This window comes from Populus trichocarpa, chromosome 6, assembly GCF_000002775.5.
Source record: "Populus trichocarpa isolate Nisqually-1 chromosome 6, P.trichocarpa_v4.1, whole genome shotgun sequence".
NCBI lineage: Eukaryota > Viridiplantae > Streptophyta > Magnoliopsida > Malpighiales > Salicaceae > Populus > Populus trichocarpa.
Genome location: NC_037290.2, coordinates 11,932,243 through 11,945,227, shown reverse-complemented (window position 1 = coordinate 11,945,227; position 12,985 = coordinate 11,932,243). Strand labels below are relative to the sequence as shown.

At 33.5% G+C, this 12,985-nt stretch overlaps 2 protein-coding genes across 2 annotated transcripts; one reads left to right on the top strand and one right to left on the bottom strand.

Annotated features, from left to right (window-relative positions):
- Window positions 1-217: 217 nt before the first annotated feature.
- On the top strand, window positions 218-3,989 carry LOC18100335 (pentatricopeptide repeat-containing protein At2g06000). Its single transcript, XM_024602940.2, has 2 exons — window positions 218-2,404; window positions 3,661-3,989. The coding sequence occupies exon 1, from the start codon at window positions 649-651 to the stop codon at window positions 2,284-2,286; it is 1,638 nt and encodes a 545-aa protein (XP_024458708.2). The 5' UTR covers window positions 218-648; the 3' UTR covers window positions 2,287-2,404; window positions 3,661-3,989.
- A 106-nt stretch (window positions 3,990-4,095) lies between these two features.
- Window positions 4,096-6,975, bottom strand: LOC18100334 (thiol protease aleurain). The gene is made up of 8 exons (XM_006381559.3): window positions 6,720-6,975; window positions 6,505-6,626; window positions 6,299-6,414; window positions 6,118-6,191; window positions 5,780-6,044; window positions 5,160-5,291; window positions 4,585-4,720; window positions 4,096-4,383 (listed from the first exon to the last, which is right to left on the bottom strand). The coding sequence occupies exons 1-8, from the start codon at window positions 6,908-6,910 to the stop codon at window positions 4,343-4,345; spliced, it is 1,077 nt and encodes a 358-aa protein (XP_006381621.1). The 5' UTR covers window positions 6,911-6,975; the 3' UTR covers window positions 4,096-4,342.
- Between the last annotated feature and the right edge of the window lie 6,010 nt (window positions 6,976-12,985).

The following is a 12,985-nucleotide window of genomic DNA, read 5'->3' as shown; positions in this document are numbered from 1 at the left end:
TGCAACTTTTATATGCATTTTATGAAAAAAAACACTTTTATTTAATTTTTTTATGTAAATTTTAATCTTTTATCTTTTAATTTTTTTTTAAATAGAAGTTAATTTTTTTTATATAAAATTACTCGTTAATTTAACATGTATTTAACGGCATAAGGTAAGATAGATAAAACAAATCAAAATATATTTAAGCGCATAAAACTATGAAAATATAATTTTAAACCTGGGTTGTCCTCGCTACGTTGACAGACAAGTGACGTAACTCCAAGTCCCTGAAAAACCCTAACACAGAATGACATGGGGTTCCATTTATGAGCCCCTTCCCCAATCACCAGCGTCTTCTTCATACCTTTGAAAAAAACCCCCGCAAATTTCTATTCCATTCACTGATTCAAATACACCAAATTTCAACTTCAAATGTATAATTTCTGCTTTAAAGTCCACTTTTGTTGTTAATTGATTGAAATTCTCTTTTTTGGGTCACCATATTTTGGTTTGCTATGGGACTCTTTTTGGGTTTTTCGTTATCTCCATGACGTGCAGAGATTTTAACAAAAAAAACCCACATAAACTGGTAGACCCAATAGAAAATCTGGCTGTATTCAAAGAGGAGTCATTGCTTTAAATTACAGTAGTGGAGTGGGGTTGCATATGACCCTCTTTTCCTTAACTGGACCTTTCAGGGTTCGAGCATCCACTATTGCCATTGCCCGTTTTCACGGTCAAACTCAAGGAGGATCTCGCTTTTACCCTGATAGACAGGTAATTCAAAACCCAGAATCTTGGTTTGTCAAAGTAGTTTCCACACTTTTTGTCAATTCACATTCTTTGGATGCTTGTTTGAATTACTTGTGTGAAAAGTTGACACCTTTGATTGCATTTGAGGTAATCAAAAGGTTTAATAATCCAAAAGTGGGTTTCAAGTTTTTGGAGTTCAGTAGATTGAATTTGAATGTCAATCATTGCTATTCCACTTATAATTTGCTTATGAGGTCCTTATGTCAAATGGGTCACCATGATTTGGTGAATATTGTGTTTGATTACATGGGAAGTGATGGGCATTTGCCTGATAGTAAACTTTTAGGATTTTTGGTAACTTGGATGGCGCAGGCGAGCGATTTTGATATGGTTAAGAAATTGCTTGCTGAGGTTCAGGGTAAGGAGGTTCGCATTAATTCATTTGTCTATAATAATTTGTTGAGTGTGTTGGTTAAGCAGAATCAAGTGCACGAGGCCATTTACTTGTTTAAAGAGTATTTGGCAATGCAATCTCCTCCTGACACTTGGACTTTTAATATTCTTATCCGAGGTCTTTGCAGAGTAGGGGGTGTGGATAGAGCTTTTGAATTTTTCAAGGATATGGAGAGTTTTGGATGTTTACCTGATGTTGTCACATATAATACTCTTATAAATGGATTGTGCAAGGCAAATGAAGTACAGAGAGGATGTGAATTGTTCAAGGAAATTCAGTCTAGAAGTGATTGTTCACCAGACATTGTGACTTATACATCAATTATATCGGGGTTTTGCAAGTCAGGTAAGATGAAGGAGGCCTCAAATTTATTTGAGGAGATGATGAGGTCTGGGATTCAGCCCAATGTAATCACTTTTAATGTTCTTATTGATGGCTTTGGCAAGATTGGGAACATAGCTGAAGCAGAAGCAATGTACAGAAAGATGGCATATTTTGATTGCTCAGCTGATGTAGTCACCTTCACTTCCTTGATTGATGGCTACTGTCGAGCTGGTCAGGTGAACCACGGCTTGAAGTTTTGGAATGTGATGAAAACAAGAAATGTATCTCCAACTGTTTATACTTATGCTGTTCTCATTAATGCTCTTTGCAAGGAGAATAGACTTAATGAAGCTCGTGATTTTCTGGGGCAAATAAAGAATAGTAGTATAATTCCAAAACCATTTATGTACAATCCTGTGATTGATGGGTTCTGCAAGGCTGGCAATGTGGATGAGGGGAATGTGATTCTAAAAGAGATGGAAGAGAAGAGATGTGACCCTGATAAGGTGACATTTACCATTCTTATTATCGGGCATTGCGTGAAAGGAAGAATGTTTGAAGCAATTAATATTTTTAATAGAATGTTGGCAACCAGGTGTGCCCCTGATAACATCACGGTTAATTCTTTGATATCCTGCCTTTTGAAGGCTGGGATGCCTAATGAAGCCTATCGCATTAGGAAAATGGCATTAGAGGATCGTAACTTGGGTTTGTCATCTGTTGAGAAAGCTATTCCTTTGAGGACAAATACAGACATCCCAGTGGCAGTTTGAAAGAGGGTGTGGTGCAAAATTAAAATCGGCTTGTTGGAGCTGTCAAATGAAAAAGGCTTTTCCATCATCACGCATCTCTACCTTGTAGCATAAATGAGCTACGAGACGGTTTCAAACAGTAAGTTGTTTGTTGTTTTTAACTTTTCAGTGAGATCAACAAATCAAATATGACTTCAAATATGCTGCCTTTGTTGAATTTCTATTTTTCTCTACTTGTATGCATTTGTCTTCTTGACCTTCAAAGCACCTTTGCACTTCTGACGTGGATAATTAATTTGGTTACTTCCTCTCACATATTTATAATGTTGACAGTAATTATATATTTTTTTTTCCGTAAACTTCTTAATTATGCTCTATATTGCTTAATATGAAATGCAGCTAGTTTTATTGTGGTGATGTCTGTTATTAGCCATGTCCTATTGTTTAATGGCATTAACAAATCTAATGGAGGAAAGTGGTTGCTCTGGTGACTGGAGTTGTGACATGTTTAACCGATGCTAGATAGCTCAAATGTCAGTGTGGACATTGAGGTACTGAGTTCTAATGTATAAAATAGCATGAATAAGGCAGAATTTATGCAGAAATAAATAGAAAAAGAGGAACCAAAAAAGCAGTATGATAGACCAGGTGCGTCTTAGGATTGTTAAGTTTGTGACTTTGGTTGTAGAAGGCCTCAGTTTATTGTTAAAATTCTTCATAATGACTAGCAACAACAATAATCTCCATGAAGAGGATTGAGAAGTGGGCATGTCCATGACCAACATGTATTCTAGCTGTCTACTGGTTGTAGCTTGTAAGTTGGGGATGCATGAATGATTTGGAAGGAATTTTGTTTGCTGAAACTGCAATGTTACTTCTAGGATGTGAGGAGGATGAAGAATAACAGAGAGCATCAGTTAATATCAAGTTTAAGTGGAGAAATACTGCATCCAATCTAACTATAGGGATCACCACAATAATAGTGGCCCGAGTCCTTTTATGAAGTAGAACACTATGGTGTTGGAGTGGATCGTGGTACTTGCAATTTTATCACATGATGCAAGGGAGACCAACTGACAACTTACATTAACATTTGCATCTCTACCAGTGAACATCTCACAAGAGTGTCCAGCATCTAGTCAAAGATGTATATCCAAAATGTTGGTAAAGTTTATGTCTGGATAAAACATGTGAGAGTGAAGTGGTAGCGTCTTGAACTTAGCATTCTTATTTGATGCCAAGTGGTCATGTATCTGTTCAGGCTCACAACTATCAAAAGCTTATCGTAGTTGCTATCAATTCGAATTCTTGGTGGTCATTTTTTTGGTTGCGCATTATTATTCATCTACTTGTATGTGAGTTCTTGATGTCTGTCTTGCTTAATGGACTTTGCAGGCTGGCAGCGTTTGCATGTTTCAAGGCATTGGTGGATCACGAATTGTATACAATACAGTTTTGAGGTTAAAATTGTTTATATCTGATCTGAACTTACAGGGTCATGACCTGTGTCCTTTTTTTACGATCTTGGATAGAAATTGGGGAAAGGCGGTTTTGGGGTTTCCAGTGTATACAAGTCAAGCAGGTGCGCAGGTAGTTAAGAGCAGTAACTTTTCCCATGTACATCAACAATGCCTTCCATGTCTGATATGATATCAAAACGGATCCAATGGCATGGAAGAATCAAGCAATGTGGCTAATTTTAATCAATTTCACTTTCAGTTTGATCTTGGTAGCGTTCAGCACTGTTTTGATTTGTTGTCTCTGATCGCCATTTTGCTTTGCATGGTACTGAATTCCTCAGTGGGGTTGGTTTTTTGGGTAACAGATCCATTCTCTAATAAAAATATATGCTGCAATTGATTTAAACAAGGCATTGTGTTCTACATGACTGCAAATGGTACCACATCACGGTACTCGTAGCACAAGGGTCTATACATTATATTGGGAAATAGGGCGTCTTATTTTCGTACATCAACACACATGGGCATGCACCTTGGATGCAAATTCCTATTACATTACTGAAACTAGTATCGCACACCACAAACCACTCATCCAAGAGCTCATCAAATCTTCACAATCAAGCTGCAACGACAGGATATGATGCACAGGTTGCAATACCTGCAAAAATAAAATCAGGATAAGCATTTTGAACATAAAGGCAAGTCAACAATTGCTCAAGTACGAAACCAGTCGAAATCCCTATTATCTTGGCATCACATTTCAATGGGGCCCGTTCACAGTTAGTTCAACAGTTTGCTAATGCATCAAATATTCCTTCAAGTGGTTTCACAGTCGATCTATATATAGGTTGGGACTTACCACACATGTTCTTCCCCATCTCCATCTTAAAGTAACCGTTGTCGCCCCAGTCTTCTCCCCAAGAGTTCTTGATCAGCCAATATGGGATACCATTCTCTACTCCATAACCAACTGCAAGAACAGCATGGTTCACATCCTGCCACAAACCCAAGAGAATGTCAGAAAGAAATCGCCATATATAAAGGTTATAAATAATAAGCGTGCCACAAACCCAAGAGAATGTCAGAAAGAAATCGTCATATATAAAGGTTATAACTAATAAGCGTTCAAGTACGCAAGCGGGAAGAATATTAATATGTTTGATGGTTTACATCCATTCACGCTACCTATCTCAACATGCCCATCTAGCCGGGACAAGTAACTGAACTAATATAACATCATTAAGAGATCATGAGAGGCGTTACTTAAAGGTTGTTGACTTATGCAGTCACTTGACATTTCGAATCTTGAATGTAAACTAGATGTTTCTAAAAGTTTAAGAAGGAGCAACGTCCCCCAAAATTTTATTGAAACAATACCACCATCTGACCGATTCCATTGAATAAGATTATCGACCTAAAAATAGTTGAACTCACCATGGGAGTACTGCCACAAGTGCTGGTGGTGTAAACTCCTTCCTTGTACAGACGGAAACTACCTACTACCTCGAACGCAACGCTAACTGGACGAACAAATGCAACTGCATGCTTCAATTCGTCTTCAGCACCCTGTATTTGAGTATAAGATTAGGGAAACTCAAATGATATTAATAACGCATACTAGCATTGAAGTTTTGAGAGTAGCAAATGATCAATGGCCAGATTCTGAACCCCCCAAGAGACCATGTTTAACTATAACAACCTCTTGTAGCAAATGGAGAATGAACAGATATTCAAACAAGGAAATGAAGAGTCTCTACTCTCTACAAAGGGGATTGTATAATATTAGATCTCTAGAGTATTTGGGCGAGAAAAACACAGCTTCTTCAAGCTGCAACATGGATCAAATGAAGTAATTACTCTCAATGCTAATATTAGAGGTATAAGAATGCTCATATCCCGAAAACAAGTACATCTACAATAACCAACCCAAACACAAAATATGCACACCAAGGTTTGACAACTCAACAGCTCGAGCGAGAAATTTCCTGCTCAAGAGGGACCAGAAAGAATATGCACACAAAATATTATTTAGGGGAATTGTGCATGCTACTTACCAGTGTAATGTTGACTGATTCGACAACTCGGACACCAACGTTCTCCGATGAGAACTTGCAGGCGTCATCTTTTCCAGTGTAAGGATATGCTTCTTCGGTGTCAAGGCCACCATTGAATTTAATGTATTCAAAGGCTTGGGATGGCAACCCACCATTGCAGCCAAAGTTATTAAATGCTCTAGCACAGTCCACAAGCTGCTGTTCAGACAGAGAGATTCCTTTCCCAAAAGCCTGGTGGTAAGCAGCCTCTAGAGCTCCAGTGGTGCTGCAGTAGAAAAATACTCAAGTTAACAAGCATGAAACATATAGTTAAAACCAGCAAATTTCAATTTTTTAACCTGAAAGTCCAGCAAGATCCACAGTGACCTTGATTCTTAACGGGACTGACTATGCCTTCTTCCCTCCAGTCTTTCTATACACACAGAACACAGCCCATGATAAATATTTACTAGTATTTACTAATTAAGCAATAAAGATCATATATATATATATATATATATATATAAGGAAAAGTAGTACCGTTTCAGGAAGAAGAGCGTTCGTAAGCTTGTGATTGCCCCTTGTGGTTGCAGAGCAATTTTGGGCAGCTCCCAGTCTGTACTTTTGGAACTCTTGCCATGTCCAATCAGCAAATTCTGCAAAATCATGAAAATGTTTGGATTATGCTACCTTCAACCACTAAACAGTAATAAGTGGATCTAATCTAATTAACTAATAAGACTTACGATTAAGACCAAGAGTGTAAGGCAAGCCCTTTTTATTGGTGGATCTAATCAAATCCAAACTCTCCGAGAATATTGCAAACCTTAACTTCATCTCCCCCTCTGTCTCATACCTCTTTCCATGCCTTCAAACAAGCCAAACATCCGGTGGGATAAGAAAAACAAACAAGCATAACCATCTGATTATTGTATGATCATCATATTTAATAGAAACGTACCTGTGAGCAAAACGAGCAAAGGAGAGAGCCCGACGAGATTGGCCTAAGACCTTAACAAAAGAAGATTCGAAGTCATGGAGACGGTCAGATACGAGTTTGATTGGATTGGATTCATCGAAACTTGACCCCGCTGCAACGCAGCATAGCAGGAACAAGATCGATGAGACCACCAACCCAGCGACACGAGCCATGATTTACTTGTTTTTGTGGGTGGTCGATGATTATTGGGTGATAAATAATGGGAGCGAGAGGTGGAGGATTTTGTTGGCTTTAAGAATCTCTGGGCAAGGAGCAAAGTACATGTTTACTCCTCGACTATCATGTGATTCTAGGTTTGGTCTCCAAACAAAATATACTCCCAATTGGGTCCTCACCAATCAAACATCACCCCGCTATTAAAATTTATAGTAAAGCCTTAAGAAGTTAAGATGAGGGTTAATTGGATAATACTAAACAATTAAGGGGCTCAATTTGTATTTTGTTTTGTTTGGTGACCTTATTGATAATTGGGCGACAAATATGTCCTTTGCCGAAGAATCTTTTGTTTTGTTGGTGGGCCTTTCCTTCCTTGAATTGTTTTGTGGAAGTTAGTGGAACAGAATCCTCTCCTCCTCTACCAGAACACGGAAGTGCCGTTATCGCTTACTGTGACGCACATGGTGACGCCTAACGGTTCCTCGTCGTTGTAACTTTCCAAACCATAGCTGTCGATTGCACGGAGTTGGTAGGCTACGGCTATCTTTATTTGTTGAAAAGTAATTATTTTTTTAAAATAAATTTTAAAAAATTAAATTTCAGAAAAATAAATTATTTTTTGATATTTGACAGTGTAATAAAAACTAAGTTAGAAAATACTTTCCAGTATTTGGTTATGTCATGGAAAATTAGCTGGAAAATAACTTATTAATATTTTATTTTTTTCAAGTTTATTAAAATAATGAGGAACAAATCTTACAAATTAAAAAGTTGAATGAGAATGAAATTAAAAAAAAATATATAATTTCATAAATTATCTCAAATAAAATAAATAATAATCAAAATAATAGAGATCAAATCTAAAAAATAAAAAAAATGAAAGATGAAAAAATTAAAATAATAATAATTAATATTTCATAAATTATTTCAAATAAAATAAGTAACAAACAAAAGAATGATAATCAAATTTGATACATAAAAAATTTCAATAAAAAAATATAAGGGAAAAGCAAATAACAATTATAAAAATGAGGACCAAAGTTAATATAAAAATTAAATTTTAAGAGATGAAATTGAAAAATAAATATTCAAAACAAAATATATATAACAATCAAAATTTTGAGGACCAAATTTGATATAATCAGCAAATAATATGATATTTCTAAATTTTTCACAACTTCCGAAAAGTGTTTTACGCCCAAATTTTCCAGGAAAACATTTTCCTGGAAACCAAGCCAAATTTTTCTTTGACTGGAAAGTGTTTTCCGTTGACCAACTTTTCTAAAGGCAAACAAACACAGAAAAGTTTGTAAAGTGATTTTCCGGAAAGTGAATTCCGGAAAACAAACATAGCCTACATGTTTTTTAAAATATTTTTTATTTAAAAATAAATTAAAATAATATATTTTATTTAAAAAAAATATTTTTGATACTATCACATTAAAATAATCTAAATATATATAAAAAATTTAATTTGAAGTAATTTTTTTTAAATGTGTCAACACGGGCATAAACTACATGTAGAAACATTGATACTTCATGAAATGAAAGCAACGAACAACAATTTCACTTTAGCTTGACCCATGTGTATATTTAAATAACTAGATCATATATTGAAATCTGACTTTAAGTTATGCAAGTTAGCTGAGCATTCATGTTCTTCTAACCATTTGATCTTATTTGAAGAATAACATTTTTATTTTATTTTATAATAGTGGCTCTATTTATGATGATTTCCATAATTATTTTAAAATCTTAACAATTGACATAATGTAAATAATGGTGTACAAGGCTGATCATTTGATGTATCTTGATGTAGGTCAATACGGTGACTAACTCAATCTATATGTCAAATAGAAATGTGGTATTCTATACCTAAACCACGTACTTCTTAAAAAAATGGATTAATAATGCTGAAATATATAGATATTGAGAGCATTCCAACCAAAATGTTGAAATATAAGATCGACACCAAGCTTCTTATACTAAGATCTCAATTTTAAAGGTGCTATATATAATATCTAAAGGCCTGTAATTGTTCTTAGATTGCTAAGAAAAGTTCAATAAAAGAACAATATGATGGTTACAAACTGCACATTTAGGTTTAAATTTCTTCAAAAAATAAATACACCTTATTAAATCTTAAATCTTTGCTCACCAATCATTTCAATATAAAAAAAAATTATTCAAACGGTTACTAATAAAGAATAACAAAAAAAAAGGGAGCCTTTTTCTATTGTCCTAAAGAATAATAGGCATTTTTAAGTCATAACTAAAAATTTAGGAGAAAGAATCAATCAAGATAATTTTTTTTTGATATTGAACACTAACAATAAATGTTTATATCAAGCCTTTTTTTATTTCTATTCTAGTGAATTACTTTCTAGGCAACAAAGAAGAATATAAATAGGGGTAAGAAAATGTATCTCAAAATATCAGTATAAAAGGAGTTACCTTCAAAAGAAAGGGATATAGGACATGATGATAAAGAGAAAAAAATTAAACTTCAGCATAATCAAATTCCTTCCAGAATCATTAATCACTAAACAAAAAAAAATGCAAAACTAAAACCTAAATTGATCAAAATTAGGATTTTAGATTTAGAGACTAAGCAATATTAATCAAATAGAAAAATTCTTGGTTTCACAAGTTAAGATTTAAACAATTTGTTAGATTCATTTTCCGTATCAATTTAAGATGAAATCTGTGAAGGGATCAATTTGTCACACTTCCATCAACCAAGCTATGAATTCTTTGAGACTTAAAAATGAAAACGAACAAACACAAGCATATACTATAAAAAAAAAATGATAACATTTATGAGGTCTACCAATGTTGTGACAGCAGATTCATCAAATTCTAAACCTGTTGGATGGTCTTTGATAGCAACAAATGTATTAGTGAGCACATTTCATTATGTTTGTAAAGGATGATGAGGTTTGGAAAAGAAATCTATCATATGGATTGTAAGATCTATCTAGAAAAAAAAATAAAAAAAAATAGATAATTTAGGAGGGTGATAAAACAACAACAATAACAATACATTGACTATATATAAGAATGTTAAGAGTCTAAAAACCCTTTAAAAATCTTAGCAACTGGATCCTTTATTGTAATCCATGTAAGACACAATCTAATAAACCTAGTCAAATCCTAGCCTTTCTAGATTCTTACATTTTTAATGTGTATTTTAACATCCATTTCTAACTTTTTTAAAACACAAAGCACACATGAATGAATATGCATACACTGACATATTATTTGGAGTCATCTTGTGTGCTCTCCCCTTGTTCATGTTTTATATTGAAGTAATCTATCGAAATTCAACTAAAGCAAATGTAAACAAAAGCAAGCAAAGATTTTAAAATCATCCACAACATTGAAGAGGATAAGTGCAAAAAGAACAAACCAATAATGTCAATGCTCAAAAAGAGTTAAAAGCTTGGTAGACAACCTTTTAAAATCACGTTTTACTTTTTCTAAAGCAGGGTCCTCTTGAGGTTTGCATCATCGACCTTAAAAGCTTCAATTTTAGAGTTTCCTTGGTTAATATAATCATCAAAGTAAGAGAAGACAATGTTTCTCACCTAAATGTCTAGTTTTTGTTCTCTTTTTTGGACCAATTTCATAGTGTACCTCATCATTCAATTCCTCTTGATTAGACTCATCTCACTCCCTTAAACAATGTATTGGCTTTACAACTTGACCAAATTGAAAAACAAAATTACATTCATTTACTAATTCTAGAAAAGGTTCCAAACAAATGAAAGAGACATACAAAACAACATATAAAATGAACCACCCTAACAAATTAATCTTTATCACATAACAATTGAGGTTCACATAATTATAATGAAAAAGTATAAATTTAGACAAAATTGATAAAAGTCAGTGCATAGCAAACAATAGGAATCAAACCAAGTGTAAATGTCACTGAATATGTAAGGAAAAAGTATGATCAAATTAGAAACTAAAAGCGATGGAAAAACCAAATAAGGAACCTAAGGAAAGCATAAAAGATCAGGAAAGGCCTGCAAAGCACGAACAACATGTAAATACATTGTCTAAAAAATAAGCCTAGTGGATTATATGAAAGGGGGAAAAGCCTCACAAAAAACCATAACATCAACTTTAATGTGTTCTTTCAGGCAATCACCTTTCAGAAAATCCAACGATACAAGCATCGATCATACATATAATTGCTAGTAATCCATACACAAAAAGGGAAGACATTGACCTATATCAACTAGAAACCATTTAGTACACTGATAATCAATTATAATAAAATAATCATCCAGTACAAAATAATCAATTGATCATGTAATGAGCCGATGTTTAATAAAAAGATGTTGTAATTATCTTTACTTGAGGAATCAAGTGAATGGATGTCAATGACGATGAGGAGTCTACTGCAACAAAGACAAACTAGATTTGTAAATTTTTGTTTTGTTTTTTGTGTGGTTAAGTCTGAAAAACATAAATGAAAGGGTAAAAGGGCCTTGTAAGGAAAAAAAAAAGAGTTTGAATAAACATAGTTCATTCTTATACTTATTCTTATTTGATTAAAGAAAACATAAGTAGAAGCTAATAAATATAGGAATTTTAGAGATAAAAAAAAAACAAATCAAAATTTGAGAGAGCAAGATAAAAAAAGAGGGTATCAGAAAGCAAGATGGAAAGTTACTTGAAATTTCCTCCCTTCTCTATAGTCACATCATCCCTGGTCATTAGCTCAAAAACTTGAGTTAATGCCTATGTTATGTGATGGGCTTTGATACTGTGTAAAAACAATCACAAAATTAGTAAAAACAGAAAATAACAACATGAATATGTATCTACCCAAATCCATTTCCCTTTCATCCTCTTCTTCATCTCTTAGCCTCATTGTTTTATATATATCTTTGTTAGCCATCACGTGAAAAAAAAATAAAATTTAGAAATTTAACAATAACAACAATCAAAGGAGAGAGAAAATAATTCCTGCAAGATGTAAACTACAATTTAATTAGCCGAAACGAGGTCAGATGCTTAAGTTAAAGTTAAGGATGCTCAATTGTCTATGCTTAATTTTTACCTTAAAAACTGTTGATATTGATTTTGCAAAACCCTTCAGACAATTCAAATCACGGGAAAGAAAAATAATGATCCTAGAAGGTAGCAAAAAGAAAATACAAAAGAAGTTGTCTAGTTTTCTATCCATATCACCAGTAACCAAACAAGTCAAGTATTAGCAAAAAACCAAGGAAACCCCAACAATTAATGAGTGTAATTAGGGTTTGAGAATGACATAAATTCATAATCTCCAAGTTGAAGATAACATGATCATAAAAAAGGAAATAAACCTAATTAGCCAAAAAAATCAACATAGACCCATTAAAATCAAACTAAAAAAAGAAGATGAAATCAATTACATAATGATAAAAAAAAATATACTTTTCTAGGTTCTTTTTATATATATATATATATATATATATATATATATATATATATATATATATATATCTAAGCCTTCTCATCCTCAGCCCCCTAACCTCTTTATGGTCACACCTTGTGCGCACAATTACTTTAACAAAACAATCCTTAAGTAGAAAGCCCATAAGCTGCTAGTGCAAAAAAGGAAGGAAAAAAGGAAAGGAAAGTAAAGAGAGAAAAAAGAAAAAAAAAAGATAAGCTTATGTTTCTGTCACAAAGAGAAGATAATAGAAAAGTTTTTGGATGTTATTTAGCCACATCTTCTAGGAAGAAAAGGAGGAAAAAAAAACAAGGTGAAAAAAAAAACCCCTTCTAAAATGATTAAGCCTCCCAAGATATTAAGGATAAGATTATTACTACACCGTCATAATTCACAGTAAAATAAGTCTACATCTACTGTGTAATCCACAAGATAAAAAGCCACATGCTTTAGATTTTTTGTTAATTGCCTCTAAATTCATGCTCAAATGAAGAATTTTTTTTTGAAATTAGTCTGAGCTTGTTAACGATGAATTTAAATATTTCCTTACTTGTTTAGTTAGTGCACTAAATAGGTGGCCCCAATCATTTTGCTATTAAGGTATTTAAATCATTTCATT